Source organism: Myxine glutinosa, chromosome 3, assembly GCF_964187855.1.
Source record: "Myxine glutinosa chromosome 3, kmMyxGlut1.1, whole genome shotgun sequence".
NCBI lineage: Eukaryota > Metazoa > Chordata > Myxini > Myxiniformes > Myxinidae > Myxine > Myxine glutinosa.
In genome coordinates, this window is record NC_136263.1 from 148152918 (window position 1) to 148173669 (window position 20752).

General features: G+C 49.3%; 1 protein-coding gene across 2 annotated transcripts in view; it reads right to left on the minus strand.

Annotated features, from left to right (window-relative positions):
• Positions 1 to 17177: 17177 nt before the first annotated feature.
• Positions 17178 to 20752, minus strand: part of DEPTOR (DEP domain containing MTOR interacting protein) — a 149855-nt gene continuing 146280 nt past the window's right edge. For both annotated transcript variants that reach the window (XM_068109955.2, XM_078774670.1), the window contains one exon: positions 17178 to 18212. In XM_068109955.2, coding sequence (XP_067966056.1) covers positions 18084 to 18212 — 129 coding nt within the window. In that variant the 3' untranslated portion in view covers positions 17178 to 18083. The remainder of the gene's footprint in view (positions 18213 to 20752) is intronic.

Below are 20752 nucleotides of genomic sequence, written 5' to 3' on the forward strand. Positions count from 1 at the left end.
ATTTGTCAGTTGCTGCCACTCAGCCCTAAGCCGATTAGGTGACTTGGTACGGCCATTGCGGACTAACCGGTGCAGCTGGCGATCATCCCTCCTTGTGGTTCTGCGAGGACGTCCTGGCCTCGGTATTGGAGTAGGGACACCCCTCTGAGCATTTCGTTTCAGGATCTTTGACACCTGACCTTGAGTGATGCCATACTGCCGAGCAATAGCACGCTGTTTCATGCCGTAATTTCGTAAAGCCACCACTCCATGACAAACAGCATTGTTGAGTTGACGGACCATCTCCAGAGGAAGCGGCAATAACTTTTGGAGACATGCAGCAGTTGTTTTCCACTAATACAGAACGCAACAACCCTTGTATACCTGACTGTGAAGCCAATCATCAAATGCACCTGTCCGTACATTTTGCCATGCCACCTGTGATATAATCCTGTTGTTGACTTCTTGCTGTGACAGACAATCAGTGACATGGTTCTTTTAACAAATAAATCACCGAAGTGTAAAAGAAACTCACCAGATTGATATACTGAGTTAAGAAAGTAAACCCAAGTCAAGAAAAAAAAAATATTCCATATTAAATGCCAAGTCTGTATATATATATATATAAATATATATATATATATATATATATATATATATATATATAAATATATATATATATATAAATATATATATATATAAATATATATATATATATATATATATATATATATATATATATATATAAATATATATATATATATAAATATATATAAATATATAAATATATATATATATATAAATATATATATATATATAAATATATATATATATATATATTGTTGCGAATATGGAATTTGGCCTCCATATCCGCTTGTAAATATTCCCCTATTTTCTCCAATACTCCCCAACTTTCCCCGATCCCCCATTCCCTAGTCCCATTGCATGTAAATAACAATCAGTAGAGCCGACCTTCCCCTTATTCCCCCATTAAATGTCGTGCCCAGGTCCACCGCACCACACGTAGACAACTTTCGGACATCTTCCTAGTTATTCTTATTCTATGTCAGTTAAGGCCTCGTCTCCATTAATTATGACTCTTCGTTGCACCAGAATGTGATTATATGGCATCAGTAGTGAGTTTAGGACCTTTCCCATACCTCCTCCCATCTTCTTCCCCAAACAACAACAATAACAACAACTACACCAACAATTACAACAACAACAGAGGAGATGGCGGCGGAGCGGGGGAGGATGCGTCCTCACACCGGCTCGATTAGCTCCAGACCATGCGCTCCACGGGGTTACCCCGAAGGGGCTGGCTGTCAGCTCCTCGTCAGGGGCGGAGCCAGTAACCCCCCCGCACGCACCCAATGAGAAGCAACGTGCCGATTCCACGAGGCGGAGCTAACGAGCCGAGGGCGTGTCACTCCCCGCCGGATATACGCGGCCACGCGCCGGATGTGACGTCAGATGCGCCTCAGCTTGGAGACTGGAGAGAGAAGCCACCGCCACCCCCAGCGCGACGAGACCTCCCCGCATCTCTGGACCGGACCGAGTCGATTCTGCCTTGAGCCAAGAGTGCACCTTGAGCCATCGCGACCTGCCTTTCCTTTTCATCAACCCCCGTGTGAGTCAGCATTTTGTCCCGTGTGTCTGTCGTCTGTCCGGGGTTAATATAAGAGTGTGTCTAAGTGCCTGTCTTCCTATGATGTACCTCTCGTCCCTGTAATCTGACCTTCCGCACGAATATAACCTCCTCCGGAGGTCTTGAGAACTGAACCCCTGGTGTCGTATTGTGTCATTATAACCCAGCCGGGTGTCTTCTCTTTCCTATTGAGCCAGCGTAGCGCGGCTTCGTCGACGTTCGAGTACAATCGGGTAATTTGTGCAGACGTGGTCATACCATAAAACCGCTCGGTAAATAACATCCAAGCCACGTCTGTAACAATTGGTGTCGAGGAGTGAGATTCGGAGACCCGGGACTAAATTAGTTAGGCCCAAATTTTGGGAGGGAGAATCGATCCGGAGCGGAGCGCATTTACTGTGCTCGCCGAAATTATAACGAAAAAAAAAAAATTTGGTCAAAATTTGGAGCGGCCGAAATTTGTTTTGTTTTACGAAACTCGAATTTTGCAAGTCGCGCTATGGCGGATCAAGACGGCTGGGGTCCGGTAGGGGAGAGTGAAGCAGGGTCGGTCCAGGACCAAATTGAGGGACATGAGGAGAGCGAAACAGCGGGGGTAGCAGACGCGCAAAATAGCGCCGTCACGCACGAAGAAGCGGGCGCGGCAAAATGGCGCCTCGCTGATCACCGCGCCAGCGACCGTGGCAGCGCCCCCGGTGGATTGGAATTTGTTTTTTATACAAATGACGGCCCTTATGGAAAAGAATAGTGAGCGATTGGAGGGCCAAATGGGGTCCAATAGCGAGAAATTGAGGGAGGACATGGGGGGCGCAGATCGGGGGGTTAGGGAGTAGAATAGAGGGATTAGACAAGAAATTAGAGGGGTTAGACAATGGGATAGAAGGGGTGAAACATGGGTTAATGGGGGTAGAAAACAGAATGGCCGCTCAAGAGAATCAAATGGAAGGGATGCAAAAGGGGTTAGAGGGGGTAGAAAATAGAATGGCTGCCCAGGAGAATCAGATAGAGGGAGTGAAAAGTGGGTTAGAGGGGTTAGAAAACAGTATGGAAGGCAAATTGAGGGACATGAGGGACCAAGCGGAAAGGGAAGTTAAACAAATGGAGCAGCAGATAGAGGGGGTCAGAATGGGGGTAGAAACCAAACTGGATGCTCACAGGGAGGAAATGGAGCAGATGAGGGTGGCATCTGGGCAGGAGATGCAAGTGATGGGAGAGGAGATCAGAAGAGGAGTGAGTGAGGAGGTCGGAGGAGTGCGCGAGGAGGTGAGGCACTGTAAGGAGCGCATGGAGAAAGAGGTGAGAAAGGGGACTGTAAAATTGCAAGGTGGTATAGAGGAGTTGACGCTGGGAGTAGAACAACTGACAGTGGGACAAAAGGAGTTGGGGGACCAGGTAAAGAAGAACACAGCGGTAATAGAGGGTTTAAAATCGACACAGAAGGAGATGAAAAAGGACGTAGGGGTAATTAAAAAAGAGTGTCAGACGGTACATGAGGACCTGACGAGGAAAATGGACAAGGTGGTAGAGGTAATGGAGGTTAAAGAGCGGGAGGTGCGGGAGCACATAGAAAAAAATAAAGTGGAGTTAGAGGAAGAACTTAAAGGGGCGCACGAAGAGATGAAGGAGATGAAGCAAAAATTAGAAGAAGTGGAAGAAGGGGTGAGCGAAATTAAAAAGCGACGGAGAGAGGATAAGAAAGAGATAAAAGAGGAGGTAAAAGAATTGGTCCAGAGTCTGTGTTCGGATCGTGATGATGTGCTCATTAACCGGATGAGGGATTCGCAGGTGATGGAGGAGAAGCGAAGAGAAAGAGGACCCGGTGTAAGTGGTGACCAATATGGTCGTGCGTATGATGCGCCAGGTGATTTAATAAGCTTGGGGGTCGAGATAGACCCGGATGTTCGTGAGAGGCCAAGAGTGAGGTGTATGGCTGGTCCGGAGGGTATGGAACGAGAGGTGCGAGGTGTGGGTGAGCAAGGTTGTGGTGGTGGTGGTATGGAATGGGTAGCGGGTTGCGGAGGTGTGACCCAGGCATCAACACCAACAGGGGTAGTTGTTGGAGGGACCGGGGAGGCACGAGAGCCCCTTGGGGGTAGTGTACTGTGGGGGCCCGGCCGGTTCGGCCCCGCGCTGACCCCGCAAGGGGCGACGCACGGGGTCCGGCAGGCGGGCAACGACTCACATATGAGGTGGTCCCACAAGGTCCCACTCGCGCCGTATGACGGCAAGAGTGATCTACGCGCGTACCTGGCGCAGTTCGACTGTGTGTGTAAGGGCAACGGTTGGGGTGAGGACGAAGGTGGAGTACACCTGGTGGCCGCATTGCGCGGCGCGGCGGCGGAGGTGCTGACGGCATTACCAGCGGGTGCTCTCACCCTGCCAGCCCTCCGCGACGCCCTAATTAATCGATTTGGAATAGAACAGCAGAGCGAGCTTGTTAAAGCTCAGCTCGCGCTGCGAAAGCGCAAGCCCCAGGAAGCCATCGGGGAACTTGCCCACGACATTCGCCGCGCAGTGGGGATCGCACATGCTAGCATGGCAGCGGATTCCCGGGAAAGCCTGGCGCTGGACCATTTTATCCAGGCCCTCCCGGATATTGAGCTCCGGCAACAGCTCGCCATGTGGCGCCCGCAGACTCTGAGCCAGGCGGCTGACGCTGCGGCCCGTTGGGAAGCAGCGAGGCCCCTGGCCCGGGGGGGCGAGCGTCTCGCAATGGCGGTCCGCCAGATGGGACCCCCGATGGAGGGCGGACCCCTTAGGGGGCCCGCCCCCGACGTGGGTCCTGACCTGGCGGGCATGGTCCGGAGGCTGGTGGACCAGCGCCTGGCGGGACCTGGACCATGGCAGGCGGCCCCGGAGGTGGCCCGCGGTGGACCACGAGCGGGTAATCCAATTCGGACCTACAGGGGGGGGAATTTGGAATTCCGGAGGCAAGCACCTTATCAGGTGAGGTGCTATACCTGCAACCGCCTGGGTCACCTGGCGCAGCACTGTCGAAACGCGCGCCGGGATGATCCCCGGCAGTTGAGGTCCTCAACTCCGCCCAGGGGGGAGCGGGTTAGCCGACCCCAGACACCCCCCCGCCAGACCCCGGGAAACTAGAAGGTGTCGGGCACGTAGGGCGGTGTTCGGCAGCAGAGGATGGAGGAGAGCCCTCATTGACGCGACAGGTCATTTATTGTGGCCAAATTGGAACCGGTAGCCTGACAATTAGATGCAAAATTGCCGGCGTGGGGGTAGACGCCGTAGTGGACACAGGAGCTAGCGCCACGATCATCAGCCCTGTGGTCCTTGATTCGAGCGCAGGTGGCTGGGATAAGATCCAGCGCCTGCAAAATTATAGTTTGCAGCTTGCTACCGGGGTAACGGCCCCGATCATAGGGCGTGGTTCTGTGACCCTCAAGTTAGGGTCGGTAAGGAGGGAGATAGATGTTTGGGTGGCGGAGGTGTGCGACCCATGTTTAATAGGGTTGGACCTGTTGACTGCCAGCGGTTGTAAAATCGACTTGTGCCGGGGGATCCTGCAGGTGGGAGTAGAAGAGCTGCCGTTAGGGGGAGTGAGCACGGCCGAGAGAGCGGAGCTGGAGGCTTCCGAGGCCGTGACCATCCCCCCAAGGGCCGAGGCGATAGTGCCGGCCCGGTGGGCAGCTCGCCCAACATGGCAGGAGTCCTGCGGCCTGGTCGAACCGGTGGCAGCGCAGTCCATACCGGGTTTAATCGTGGGCCGCACCCTTGTAAAAACGGACGGACCGGTAGTGGCCGTCCGAGTAGTAAATGTGAGTACAGAACCACGCACTATAGTAAGGGGCACGAGGGTAGCTGGCTGCACCCCAGTTGAGGAAGTCGCGACAGTGAGGGGCGAGAACGTCCAGCCGAACCGACCCCGGGGGGAGCCTTCAATAACAAGTAGGAATTGGCCCGATCCCATTTGCGAGATGGTAAATCGTAGTAGCGTAGAGTTGGGAGGTACCCAGAGGGAGGCCTTACACAAACTGGTTGGGTCCCATTTGGACCTCTTCTCCCTGTCCACCGAGGATATTGGACGTACGGGCCTGGTGAAACATCAGATCCACACCGGTGAGGCCCGGCCTATTCGTCAGGCCGCCCGACGGCTCCCTTGGAGCAAGAGGGCGGAAGCTGACGAGCAGGTTGCAAAAATGCTCGACGCAGGTGTGATCGAGCCCTCGGGAAGTCCTTGGATGTCACCTGTTGTGCTGGTCAAAAAGAAGGATGGGACCACGCGGTTCTGCGTGGACTATCGCCAGCTAAACAACGTGACACTCAAGGACTCATATCCCCTGCCAAGGATTGATGACACCCTCGATGCCGTTGCGGGCTCAAATTGGTTCACAACTTTGGACCTCAAGAGTGGGTATTGGCAGGTGGAGATGGATAGGGCAGGGAAGGAGAAAACGGCATTTTCCACAGGTAAGGGACTGTATCAGTTTACTGTGATGCCGTTTGGTTTGTGTAACGCCCCCGCCACCTTTGAGAGATTGATGGAGCATGTACTAGGCGGCATGCCATGGCAATCATGCCTGGTGTACCTGGATGACGTCCTGGTACATGCCCAAACGTTCCCCCAGGCACTAGCTAATTTGGACCAGGTGTTCGGGTGCCTCAGACAGGCAGGGTTGAAGCTGAACCCGAGTAAGTGCACTTTGTTTGCAAGAGAGGTGGCCTATCTAGGTCACGTGATTGGCCGCGAGGGGGTAAAAACAGACCCAGACAAAATTAAAGCGGTAGAGGAGTGGCCCGCACCACGTACCATCAAAGAGGTGCGGGGATTTTTGGGACTCTGCTCCTACTACCGGCGCTTTGTGGCGAAATTTGCGGAGTTGGCCCGTCCCCTCCACCGGCTTACGGAGAAGGGGACGCGATTTAATTGGACACGGGAGTGCCACGAGGCCTTCCAAAAATTGAAGGGGTGTCTAACATCCGCACCCCTTCTAGCTTACCCCACTAGTGACGGGACATTTACCCTGGACACGGATGCGAGCCAGGAAGGATTGGGCGCAGTTTTGTCTCAGACACAGGAGGGCGTGGAGAGAGTGATTGGTTATTATAGTCGGGCCTTAAGTAGGCCCGAGAGAAATTATTGCGTCACTCGCAAAGAGTTATTGGCTATGCTGGCTGCCATGAACCATTTCCACCCGTACTTGTACGGGCGGAAATTTTTGGTTAGAACTGACCATTCCTCCTTGCAATGGCTCCTTCGGTTCAAGGAACCGGAGGGCCAAATTGCAAGGTGGTTGGAAAAGTTGCAGCAGTACGATTTTGATGTGGCCCATAGGGCCGGGAAGGCCCATGGTAATGCGGACGCACTCTCTCGGCGTCCTTGTCTGGGGGAAAACTGTAAATTTTGTGCGAGACACGAGGAGAGGGAGCAATTGGGCGATTCCGCCCCGATTCTCGTCGTCCGGGCAACCCGGGTGAGAGGGCCAATTTTGCCACTAACCGCGGACGAGGAATTTGGAGAGTTGGCTTGGAGCACGGCCCAGCAGGAGGATCCTGTTCTGGGGCCGGTGTTCCAATGGGTCAAATTGGGGCAAAGACCAAAGGGGGAAGAGGTCACCCCCCTCGGGGCGCAGACAAAGGCATATTGGGCTCAGTGGCAGACCCTGGAATTGAAAGGCAACATCTTGTATCGCAAGTGGGTGGAGGTTCCCTCTGATCGAACTTCCTGGCTGGTGATAGTCCCTGACAAATTCAAGAACGTCATATTGCAACAGGTGCATGGTACCCGCTCCGGCGGCCATTTGGGCAGGACAAAGACAATATCTCGGGTCCGCCGGAGGTTCTATTGGGTGAATATGGGGCGCGACATACAGGACTGGTGTCGGAGATGCGACGCCTGTTCTGCCAAAAAGGGACCAGCACGGAGGATGAGGGCCCCCCTTCAATTACATCAGGTGGGGGCCCCCCTTGAGCGGGTGGCTATGGATATTCTAGGACCGCTGCCCCGCACCCGCCAAGGTAATAAGTATATCCTCGTTGTAATGGACTATTTCACCAAGTGGCCGGAGGCCTACGCCCTCCCCAACCAAGAAGCAGGGGTGGTAGCGCAGGCCTTCGTGGAAGGATTTGTGTGCCGGCATGGGATTCCACAGGAGTTGCACACCGACCAGGGACGAAATTTTGAGAGCAAATTGCTAAAAGATGTGTGCAGTCTCCTGTCAATTCGGAAAACCAGAACAACGCCTTTAAGACCTCAATCTGACGGGATGGTGGAAAGATTCAATCGAACTCTAATCCAACAACTGGCACTGTTCACCACCACCCGTCAGGATGACTGGGACGAACATCTCCCTTACTTGCTCATGGCCTACCGAACCAGCCAGCACGGGGCCACCGCATGCAGTCCAGCGTTGCTTATGTATGGGCGGGAGTTACGGGCTCCCGCCGACTTGCTATGCGGTCCCGTGCCAGACACAGTGGTTAACCCGCCGAGGGAGGGGTACGCACGTCACCTAGAGGAAGGCATGGAGCTAGTCCATGCCTTCGCCCGCCGCCAACTCCATCTGGCGGGGGAAAAGATGAAGCGCAGGTACGACGACCGGAGCCAGGGGAGTCAATACGCTCCGGGGATGAAGATTTGGTTCTTTAATCCCCGGAGGCGGAAGGGAAGGTGCCCAAAACTCACCTCCCCCTGGCAAGGCCCAGGAGTCGTCCTGTCGCAAATCTGTGACGTGGTCTTTAAGATCAAAATGGGGCCACGAGCCCTCCCTCGGATCGTCCACGCCGACCGGATAAGACCTTACACCGGCGAGCAGGCGCCCCCGTGGATCGCCTCGGCTTTAGATGCCGAGGCGGGACCCAGTACCTCTGAATAAGGGGGGCTTATTAGTGCCAGAGGACTGGGGGATTGAGGAGCGATAGGCCCGGTGGGAGAGGGTGGCATCCCTGCCACCTTTCCCATGTGTGGGGGCAAAGGAGCTATAGCTTATGGGGTGTATGGCAGTGAAAACTAGCCCGGGTGGGTTAGGATATTGTGAGTAGGGATCTAGAGAAGATGACATTAGGTGACGTTAAGTTTAGTTAGTGACTGATACCTGTAGTGGGGACGCAGGTAGATTAGTATGGATGATAATGACGAGGGGGCGCAATAGTTTAAAGGGACGACTGGGAAGCGCAAGTTTCAGAAGGGAGTAGTTAGCTGAGATGATGCCGTGTTTGTGAGAATTGAACAGGTGTGATTGCACAGGTGTGCAACTGGACAGGTGTGTGGAGCAGTGTATGAGTAGTGAGTGTGTGGATCAGCGCGAATGCGCTTGGGGAGAGAAGGGTGCAGGTGGCACCAGGTGTGAGAGCACAGGTGTGCAGGTACAGGTGTGTGGAGAGAGTTGGAGTAAGTGGTACGGAGTGGTGCGAAGGTGTGGATGGGGGAAGAGTGGACCCCTTTCACGAGTACCCGGGGCGGGTAGTGTAAGTGTTAGGTAGAGGGTGCAGGTAAATTGTGGTTGGATATTGGCATTTGTGGTGCGGTTGCAGAATGGTGTTGTGAATGGGTGCATTAGTGTTGTGGAAATGGCTGGGCGTGTAGCCTGTTAGTGTGTGTAGTTGGTTGGGCACTCCACCACTGTGAGGATGTCGGCCAGGTGAGGCCGCAGGTGGGCTCTGGGAGCCGGTAGTTGTGAGTGGGTGCCTGAGGATCCCGGGTGTGGATCGGGCAGCCCAGTGCCAGAGAGGGCACGGAGTGGGGAGAGAGCCAGAGGGCCTTCCCCTGGTAGTTAGGTTAGGGTAAGGAGCAGGTAAGCTCGGAGGCAACTGCAGTGGTGGAGGTGTGCAGGTGGGTAGACCCACTGGGAGAGGTACACGTCGCAGCCCAGAAATTGTACGAGGGCACCGGGAGATGAATCGGGGGAGTGAGACCCCAAATTGAAAAGCACCACAGTTTGGCCAATGGGAATTGGTTTTTAGAACCCATAGTGTAAGAGGGCCAATGGTTTGGCCGGAGAAAGACCCCGGGTAGTGTAAAGTTGTTAAAGTCATTTAGGAAATAGTTAGGATTGATGAACCTGTCGCACCATACGCAGCCACTTACCTGTGGTGATGATGATGACTCCACACCTGTGTTTTCTTTGGTTGTGTTGCAGAAATGAGAATTGCTGTGAGGATTTGTGAGACGCATCACGACGTGGATGAGACATTGGGGTGATTCCATCTCTCCCTCCCTAGGAGGGACTGATGATGAATTGGTAATGGCAAATTTTGATGTTGAGTTGAAAATGGCAAATTTTGATGAGAGTTGAAAATGGCAAATTTGATTGGTTAGGAGGGAGAGAAGACGAATTTGGTATATGGGAGGAACGGGGAAGACAGTAGGGATGTTTGTTGATTTGTAAAGTAGATGTTTATGGGTAGTGTTGTGTTGTGTGGATACAGTAAGGGGTAAGGGAGGGGCCATGTAGGTTACCTGGTGGGGGGGGGGGGCGTACGATAGGAACGTACCTGTCTCACCTGGTTCCCATGTGCCCCCAGTGTGCATCACCTTACATTGCGTGCACTTTTGCGCCCTTACCACCTTACTCACTTGTTTCTTCTTTTGTCTCCCACCTCCGAGGATCTGGCTTTGGGGTAGAGAGAGAGGAGAGAGAGGTGCTGGCTGCGCAGTTGTGGGCCTGCACTTTCGCTGTTTGCTGCCGGGATCGATACACCATATGGACCGCAATGTTTGTGGCCACCCACAATGGACCGCAGTTCGTTTGCGGCCAAGCACCACCCGGGGATGGACCTATGGGTCAACGTGGCACCTATGCCATACAGGTGAACCACTTTTAGTTGACACCAAGTGCACCACAAGAAGAGCAAGAGACACCTGCAGGGTTAGGGGTTGTCGCATTTATTTTTAATCATTGAACAATGGTGACTGCACCGATTGGTGGTGGGGTGGTGCTTTTGATGCTGGGAAAGGGTGCTCTGCACGTTATTAAAGGCCGTCGGCCACAGAGCACTCGTGGGTTGGTGTATCGATGTTGGCAAGCGCGCTCTCTCTATGCATAACATCTGCATGTGTTCCTCCAAAAACAGGTCCTGGATCGTAGTGTAAATAGCAGCGTAGTCTTGTAAATAATGCTCCCTACCGGCTGTATGTTTAGTTTGAGGATTCTTTCCGGATTCGGTTATCCTGTGGGTGTGTTTCTGTGAGGAGAAGGGTGCAACGTCGCAGGGGGACATATTTACTCATTTGTGAATATCTGTAAAACTGTCGCACTCAGGGTAGAGTTAATAGTAGAGGGAACTACATTGCGTGCCACACTAAAGTAGGTAAAAATTTATCGGGTCGGGACGCCCCGAGGGTAGAGAAGGGTGCAATGTTGCGAATATGGAATTTGGCCTCCATATCCGCTTGTAAATATTCCCCTATTTTCTCCAATACTCCCCAACTTTCCCCGATCCCCCATTCCCTAGTCCCATTGCATGTAAATAACAATCAGTAGAGCCGACCTTCCCCTTATTCCCCCATTAAATGTCGTGCCCAGGTCCACCGCACCACACGTAGACAACTTTCGGACATCTTCCTAGTTATTCTTATTCTATGTCAGTTAAGGCCTCGTCTCCATTAATTATGACTCTTCGTTGCACCAGAATGTGATTATATGGCATCAGTAGTGAGTTTAGGACCTTTCCCATACCTCCTCCCATCTTCTTCCCCAAACAACAACAATAACAACAACTACACCAACAATTACAACAACAACAGAGGAGATGGCGGCGGAGCGGGGGAGGATGCGTCCTCACACCGGCTCGATTAGCTCCAGACCATGCGCTCCACGGGGTTACCCCGAAGGGGCTGGCTGTCAGCTCCTCGTCAGGGGCGGAGCCAGTAACCCCCCCGCACGCACCCAATGAGAAGCAACGTGCCGATTCCACGAGGCGGAGCTAACGAGCCGAGGGCGTGTCACTCCCCGCCGGATATACGCGGCCACGCGCCGGATGTGACGTCAGATGCGCCTCAGCTTGGAGACTGGAGAGAGAAGCCACCGCCACCCCCAGCGCGACGAGACCTCCCCGCATCTCTGGACCGGACCGAGTCGATTCTGCCTTGAGCCAAGAGTGCACCTTGAGCCATCGCGACCTGCCTTTCCTTTTCATCAACCCCCGTGTGAGTCAGCATTTTGTCCCGTGTGTCTGTCGTCTGTCCGGGGTTAATATAAGAGTGTGTCTAAGTGCCTGTCTTCCTATGATGTACCTCTCGTCCCTGTAATCTGACCTTCCGCACGAATATAACCTCCTCCGGAGGTCTTGAGAACTGAACCCCTGGTGTCGTATTGTGTCATTATAACCCAGCCGGGTGTCTTCTCTTTCCTATTGAGCCAGCGTAGCGCGGCTTCGTCGACGTTCGAGTACAATCGGGTAATTTGTGCAGACGTGGTCATACCATAAAACCGCTCGGTAAATAACATCCAAGCCACGTCTGTAACAATATATATATGTATATATATATATATATATATATATATATATAAATATATATATATATATAAATATATATATATATATAAATATATATATATATAAATATATATATATATAAATATATATATATATATATATATATATATATATATATATATATATATATATATATATATTGTTGCGGAGATGAGGACTGTATATTTTTTGATTGTGTGCTGTACTATTATTATTATTGTTTATTCTGCGCCCCCCTACCTCCGGAGCTGTGTAAAGGTGAAAGGGCATCCCATAATTAGTCCACAAGCATACACATCAGCCAAGTAATAGAATATCCCTGTTGATAGTTATCTCTTATTCTGTGTTTTAGGGTAAGGCTGTGTCTCCCATTAATTGAAGTACTCCATTGCACCAGTGAAAGAGAATAGATCCCCTTTCATTCCCATCCCCAAAATCCCCATTTCCTTCACATCCCCTTTCGTCATTGCCGAGCCTCGATTGCCCATATTACATCCCCTCTCGTCATTGCCGAGCCTCGATTGCCCATATTACCTCCCCTCCAATAACCGCCATTGACCACGAGGCAGGGTCGGAGAAGAAAGGCGTGTCTCCACCTCGTCATAGAGGGGAAGAAAGGCGTGCCCGCCCGTCGTCATCAAGGGCGGAGCCAGAGGGTCGCATGACCAACCAGGGCCGAGGTGAGCACCCCGATGGGCGTGTCCTGAAGGCCGGCGGCTTAATCGCCGGAGGCGTTATAAAGGCGTGCACGCAGGAAGCAAGTGAGTCGGTTGCCAGTAGAGGGTCCGTGAAGAGTTGGTCACAAAGAGTTGGTCACAAAGAGTTGGTCGTCAAGAAAGAGTCCTGAAGCTTGTGAGGGAAGGAGAGAGAACCCGTCACACCAACTCCCCAAGCTCCGCGTTGGCTCCACCAAGCGTTCACCTCCACCAAGCTCCGCGTTGGCTCCACCAAGCGTTCACCTCCACCAAAGCTCCGCGTTGGCTCCACCAAGCGTTCACCTCCACCAAGCTCCGCGTTGGCTCCACCAAGCGTTCACCTCCACCAAAGCTCCGCCAAGCTCCGCGTTGGCTCCACCAAGCGTTCACCTCCAGCCATCCACCTCCTGCCATTCCTGTCATTCCCCGCGTGAGTCTGTCTTCTGTTTGTTCTGTCCTGGGTTAATTAAGTCTGTATAAGCTAGTATTTTCCCTGTCACCTGCGTCTTATGTGCTTGTAAATAAACGTGACTGCTTTCTTTTTGCTTGTGTGTAAATAGTCAATAAGTTCAGTAGTATTTCCAAACCTTTCTTTGCCTTCGTTTTCCTCTTTGCATTCGTCGCCTTTGTCTTTTCCCTATTGACTAGCTGCGGTGCGACCCGGCCAACGTTTGGGTGGAATCGGGTGAGTCGGGGATCCTGTTAGGTCGCGGTAATACACCACCGCTCGGTCATCATAACATCTAAACCGCGATCTGTAACAATATATATATATATATATATATATATATATATATATATATATATATATATATATATATATATATATATATATATATATATACACTGTATATACATACATATATACAGACTTGGCATTTAATATGGAATTTTTTTTCTTCTTGACTTGGGTTTACTTTCTTAACTCAGTATATCAATCTGGTGAGTTTCTTTTACACTTTGGTGATTTATTTGTTAAAAGAACCATGCCACTGATTGTCTGTCGCAGCAAGAAGTCAACACCAGGATTATATCACAGGTGGCGTGGCAAAATGTACGGACAGGTGCATTTGACGATTGGCTTCACAGTCGGGTATACAAGGGTTGTTGCGTTCTGTATTAGTGGAAAACAACTGCTGCACGTCTCCAAAAGTTATTGCCGCTTCCTCTGGAGATGGTCCGTCAACTCGACAATGCTGTTTGTCATGGAGTGGTGGCTTTACGAAATTACGGCATGAAACAGTGTGCTATTGCTCGGCAGTATGGCATCACTCAAGGTCAGGTGTCAACGATCCTGAAACGAAATGCTCAGAGGGGTGTCCCTACTCCAATACCGAGGCCAGGACGTCCCCGCAGAACCACAAGGAGGGATGATCGCCAGCTGCACCGGTTAGTCCGCAATGGCCGTACCAAGTCAGCTAATCGGCTTAGGGCTGAGTGGCAGCAACTGACAAATGTGCCTGTATCCAGAAGGCTAGTCAACCAACGACTGGTTCAAGCAGGTTATCGTGCTAGGCGTCCCCCGAGAAAGCCACGCCTGACCAGACAACACCGCCAGCGCCGATTGCAGTGGGCCAGAGAGCACCGTCAATGGCAGCCAGGACGCTGGAATCACGTGATCTTCAGTGACGAGTCGAGATTTCTGGTATATCGTCAAGATGGCCGCGTCCGAGTGCGCAGACAAGTGCATGAAGCCTACAACAAAGATTGTATAGTGCCAAGAGTCCAAGCTGGAGGTGGTGGGGTGACCGTTTGGGCTGCTTTTCATGCAGGGGGCAAAACTGACCTGGTTGTTCTGAATGGAAACCTGAACCAGTTCAAGTACAAGGCCATTCTGGAAGAAACATTGCTTCCATTTGCTCGTGCAGCCTTTCGAGGAAACTTTGTCTTCCAAGATGGCAATGCACGGCCTCATCGTGCTCGCATGATCCAACACTTTCTTGCTGACCGTGGTGTAGAGCATATGGAGTGGCCTGCCATGTCCCCGGATATGAATCCGATAGAGAACCTGTGGGCAGAATTAACGCGTCAAATCGACCACTTGGACCAGCAGCCGACCTCTGTGCATGAATTGCAGCAGGCTATTGTCACTGCATGGCAAGCCATTCCTGTCCAAACCTTGGCAAATCTCGTGAACAGCATGCCTCGACGTGTACGTGCTCTCCTGAATGCTCGTGGGGGTTACACGAAGTACTGAACTGTAATTTTACTGTCCGTAATCCCAGTCGTAATTTAACTTTTGTTTTTGTTAAAATTTTTTTGGCTAATGTGCAAAATAAAGAGATACTTCTGGAAAACGTACCGAAGTTTAACACAGTACTGTCCATGAATTGAGTTCGATATCAGTTTACATCACTTTCAAGGATCAATTTATTTGTTTCGAAATGTCAAATGTGGTTTTTGTTTCTTTTAAAGGTCACATTAACAAAATCTAGAATAAATTCAACATAATTCCAATGAACTTTTGGTTCTAAGACATCTTGAAAAGTAAGTTCACCCCCACAAAAAAAATATTCCATATTAAATGCCAAGTCTGTATATATACAGTCATGTGAAAAAGTAAGTACACCCCATGTAAAGTTTTGACTTTTTCAACATATTTCAACATACAGCTATTTTATCTTCATTTCAACAATATTGATAGATAAAGGTGATACAATATAACAAATATCATGAAACATTTACATTTTGTAGTCCATTGTATAATTTAAATAAACATAAATGCAAATTTCGCATGTGGAAAAAGCAGGTACACCCTTCGCTCCAATAGGTGGTATTGCCCCCTTTGGCAGAAACAACCTCAAGTAGGCGTTTCTTATAACTGTCTACCAGTCTCTGACATCGACTGGGAGAAATTTTTGCCCACTCCTCCATGCAGAATTCTTTCAGCTGTGCAATGTTCGAGGGGTTTCTTGCATGCACAGCTCGTTTCAAATCCCCTCACAACATCTCCATGGGATTTAGATCCGGGCTTTGACTTGGCCATCCCAGAACCCTCCATTTCTTTCTTTTCAGCCATTCCTTGGTGAATTTACTGGTATTTTTAGGGTCATTGTCATGTTGCAAGATCCACCCTCGGTTGAGCTTCAACTTTCCGACAGATGGCATCACATTATCCTCAAGCACCCTCTGGTACAATGAAGAATTCATAGTGGATTCTATGATGGTGAGCTGCCCAGGCCCTGATGCAGCAAAGCTGCCCCAAACCATAATATTTCCACCACCATGCTTTCAGTTGGTATCAGGTTCTTGTGGTAAAATGCTGTCTTTGGTTTTCGGCAAACATGTCTTCTGGTACTGTGGCCAAATAGCTCTACCTTTGACTCATCTGTCCAGAGCACATTGTTCCAGAAGTGCTGGTCTTTGCCGAGGTGTTCATTGGCAAACTTTAGTCTTGCCTGATGTTCTTTCTGGACAAGCAAAGGTTTTCTCCTGGCACACCTCCCATGTAGATCAAATTTGTGCAGCCTCTTTCTAATGGTAGACTCGTGCACTTTGACATCAACAGTGGCAAGAGATACCTGTAGGTCCTGTGATGACATTCTGGGGTTCTTCGAGACTTCTTTCAGCATCTTGCGGTCTGCTCTCGGGCTGAACTTGCTGGGGCGGTCTGGCCTGAACAAGTTGGCAGTTCTTTGGAATCTTCTCCACTTGTAGATGATCTTCTGGACAGTCGAATGATTGATTTCAAATTGTTTGGAGATCTTTTTAAATCCCTTCCCAGACGTGTAGGCATCTCTAACCTTCTTTCTGAAGGCCTCAGAGAGCTCTTTTGATCCCGGCATGGTGATGCCGCACACTTCAACAACAAAGAGCAAACCAAACTAAATGTCTGAGGTTTAAATAAGACAGGTTCCTCCAAGATCCTCTCTAACGATGTTCTAATCATTTGCACCTGAGCTGGTGCACCCGATTCTAATTTTAGGTATTTGAAGTAGTGATAAATGTAGGGGTGTACTTACTTTTTCCACACGCGAAATTTGCATTTATGTTTATTTGAATTATACAATGGACTACAAAATGTAAATGTTTCATGATATTTGTTATATTATATCACCTTTATCTATCAATATTGTTGAAATGAAGATCAAGTAGCTGTATGTTGAAATATGTTGAAAAAGTCAAAACTTTACATGGGGTTTACTTACTTTTTCACGTGACTGTGTGTGTATATATATATATATATACGTATATATCACTATTTTAGTTTCATGCATTGATTGTGAAGCTGTTTATCACATTAACAGAAAGTCTGCAAAGCTCCACAAATATGGTCATGTCCTCAAGTGAACTTTCTGTAATTTTGGGTGTAGACAAAAAGGTGACCGCTAATTGCCGGCACTTTACTCGCCATTTGAAGCTGCACCTTCAACGAGCTCTACCTTTGGCATGAGCATGTGAGGGCGATCAGAAAAGACATGCAAAGTCTTGCAGCGTGTTGCAGGCGATACAATAACACTGCGTCGTGTTTTCTAAAAGCACAGCCTGTACTGGGAAGGATGTGTGATCAGCGAACGCGGCAGGTGACGAGCCGAGTTTCACAGCGTCTGAAAGGGCAAGCCAGTTGATAGTCCTTGTGTTTGACTGGAACCAAACGGACGGGGCATTTATGTTGAAATTCTCACAGCGTACGACAAGAACACATTCGAACTGCATTTAGTTATCTTTTAAACACAGTTACAAAGGCACAATATGAATTAGAAAAATGAACTGGGTTAAACATCACAATCTACTTCATCCTCAGCAATTTCCATCAATTTGTTTCCCCTTCTAATTCATCTCAATCACAGCCTGTTTGAGGATCATTGTTCTTCCCATTCTCGGTTCTCAAATGATCCCTCGCCCCCCCCCCCCCCCCAATTTTTTTTTTTTGCATGTTACTGACAACACAAGATCATATAACACAAGATCACATAAAAGTGCACATTAAGCAACTTAAATGAAAATTAATTTACTATTCATGTGATGGAAATACCGTACTTGAATATAAATCTTTACAGTGATTAGAGCAATCATTCAGTGTGTATGTGGGGTGGGGAAAGGTGAGAGGGAGTGCAATAGAAGATGATCCCATAACATTCCTGTCAGTGCTAGAGCGGCTTTGCCTTCGGTTCCCCAATAGTGAAGCACAGGCTTTTCGGCTAACCTATGAACCGCTGTGTAACAACGCAAGTTGTGAAGGCTGAAGGAAAAGGAGAGGCATTTTTGAACACAAAATGATTATAAATTAACAGAATTAACAAAATAAAGATTTATGGGAATGAGTGGGTGGCTGAAAACAAGGAGGTGGGAGAGAATCATTGTTGTCAAAAGGATTTGGTGACATTTTAGGGCAGAATCTCCTCCATGACTTCCAAAACGAGTGTGCGGGGACCCATGAGGATCAGGTTGCTGATCATGTGGTAATGCAGCTGCAGGACACAAGTTCCATTCACCGACACCAGGAACTGGCAAACCTGCATAAAACAATGCACAACATGGACAAACGCAAACTTAGGTACAATGACGGTAGTCATAAAGTAACATATAGTTCCTGGAATTCTGCAATTTCATCATAATGAATGTGGTTTGGTAATTATACAGCACCCCTAAGTCCCCTATATTCTATAATAAAATATTCTTTAATTTATTTTGAAATTTATGTTACAATTCAAAAAACGTGTTTGTAAAACGCTCAAAAATCAAACTGCTACGTATGATGAAGAGTTGCAGCAATAGTTATTCACCCTTTGGAACTCCACTGTATTCAATCCTAGAAAGCAAGGTGGGGCAAGAAATCCTAGAAAGCAAGGTGGGGCAAGAAATCCTATAAAGCAAGGTGGGGCAAGAAATCCTAAAAAGCAAGGTGGGGCAAGAAATCCTAGAAATTAAAGTGGGGCAAGAAATCCTAGAAAGTAAAGTGGGGCAAGAAATCCTAGAAAGTAAAGTGGGGTAAGAAATCCTAGAAAGTAAAGTGGGGCAAGAAATCCTAGAAAGTAAAGTGGGGTAAGAAATCCTATAAAGTAAGGTGGGGCAAGAATTCCTAGAAAGCAAGGGGGCAAGAAATCCTAGAAAGTAAAATGGGGCAAGAAATCCTAGAAAGTAAAGTGGGGCAAGAAAGCCTAGAAAGCAAAGGGGGGGGGGGGGTAAGAAATCCTAGAAAGTAAGGTGGGGCAAGAAAGCCTAGAAAGCAAAGGGGGGGGGGGTAAGAAATCCTAGAAAGTAAGGTGGGGCAAGAAATCCTAGAAAGTAAGGGGGGGGCAAGAAATCCTATAAAGCAAGGTGGGGCAAGAATTCCTAGAAAGTAAGGGGGGGCAAGAATTCCTAGAAAGCAAGGGGGGGGCAAGAAATCCTAGAAAGCAAAGTGGGGCAAGAAATCCTAGACAGCAGGTGGGGCAAGAAATCCTAGAAAGCAAGGTGGGGCAAGAAAGCCTAGAAAGCAAGGTGGGGCAAGAAAGCCTAGAAAGCAAGGTGGGGCAAGAAATCCTAGAAAGCAAGGTGGGGCAAGAAATCCTAAAAAGCAAGGTGGGGCAAGAAATCCTAAAAAGCAAAGTGGGGCAAGAAATCCTAGAAAGCACGGTGGGGCAAGACAGCCTGGAAAGCAAGGGGGGGGCAAGAAATCCTAGAAAGTAAGGGGGGGCAAGAAATCCTAGAAAGCAAGGTGGGGCAAGAAATCCTAGAAAGTAAGGGGGGGGCAAGAAAATCCTAGAAAGCAAGGTGGGGCAAGAAAGCCTAGAAAGCAGGGGGGGGGGGGAATTCCTGGAAAGCAAGTGGGGGCAAGAAATCCTAGAAAGCAAGGGGGGGGGGGCAAGAAATCCTAGAAAGCAAGGTGGGGCAAGAAATCCTAGAAAGTAAGGGGGGGCAAGAAATCCTAGAAAGCAAGGTGGGGCAAGAAATCCTAGAAAGCAAGGTGGGGCAAGAAATCCTATAAAGCAAGGTGGGGCAAGAAATCCTAAAAAGCAAGGTGGGGCAAGAAATCCTAGAAATTAAAGTGGGGCAAGAAATCCTAGAAAGTAAAGTGGGGCAAGAAATCCTAGAAAGTAAAGTGGGGTAAGAAATCCTAGAAAGTAAAGTGGGGCAAGAAATCCTAGAAAGTAAAGTGGGGTAAGAAATCCTATAAAGTAAGGTGGGGCAAGAATTCCTAGAAAGCAAGGGGGCAAGAAATCCTAGAAAGTAAAGTGGGGCAAGAAATCCTAGAAAGTAAAGTGGGGCAAGAAATCCTAGAAAGTAAGGTGGGGCAAGAAAGCCTAGAAAGCAAAAGGGGGGGGGGGGGTAAGAAATCCTAGAAAGTAAGGTGGGGCAAGAAATCCTAGAAAGTAAGGGGGGGCAAGAAATCCTATAAAGCAAGGTGGGGCAAGAATTCCTAGAAAGTAAGGGGGGGGGCAAGAATTCCTAGAAAGCAAGGGGGGGCAAGAAATCCTAGAAAGCAAAGTGGGGCAAGAAATCCTAGACAGCAAGGTGGGGCAAGAAATCCTAGAAAGCAAGGTGGGGCAAGAAAGCCTAGAAAGCAAGGTGGGGCAAGAAATCCTAGAAAGCAAGGTGGGGCAAGAAATCCTAAAAAGCAAGGTGGGGCAAGAAATCCTAAAAAGCAAAGTGGGGCAAGAAATCCTAGAAAGCACGGTGGGGCAAGACAGCCTGGAAAGCAGGGGGGGGGGGGGGGCAATAAATCCTAGAAAGTAAGGGGGGGCAAGAAATCCTAGAAAGCAAGGTGGGGCAAGAAATCCTAGAAAGTAAGGGGGGGCAAGAAAATCCTAGAAAGCAAGGTGGGGCAAGAAAGCCTAGAAAGCAAGGGGGGGCAAGAATTCCTAGAAAGCAAGGGGGGGCAAGAAATCCGAGAAAGCAAGGTGGGGCAAGAAATCCTACAAAGCAAGGTGGGGCAAGAAAGCCTAGAAAGCAAAGGGGGGGGGGGGTGGACAAGAATTCCTAGAAAGCAAGGGGGGGTCAAGAAATCATAGAAAGTAAGGTGGGGCAAGAAATCCTAGAAAGCAAAGTGGGGCAAGAAAGCCTAGAAAGCAAG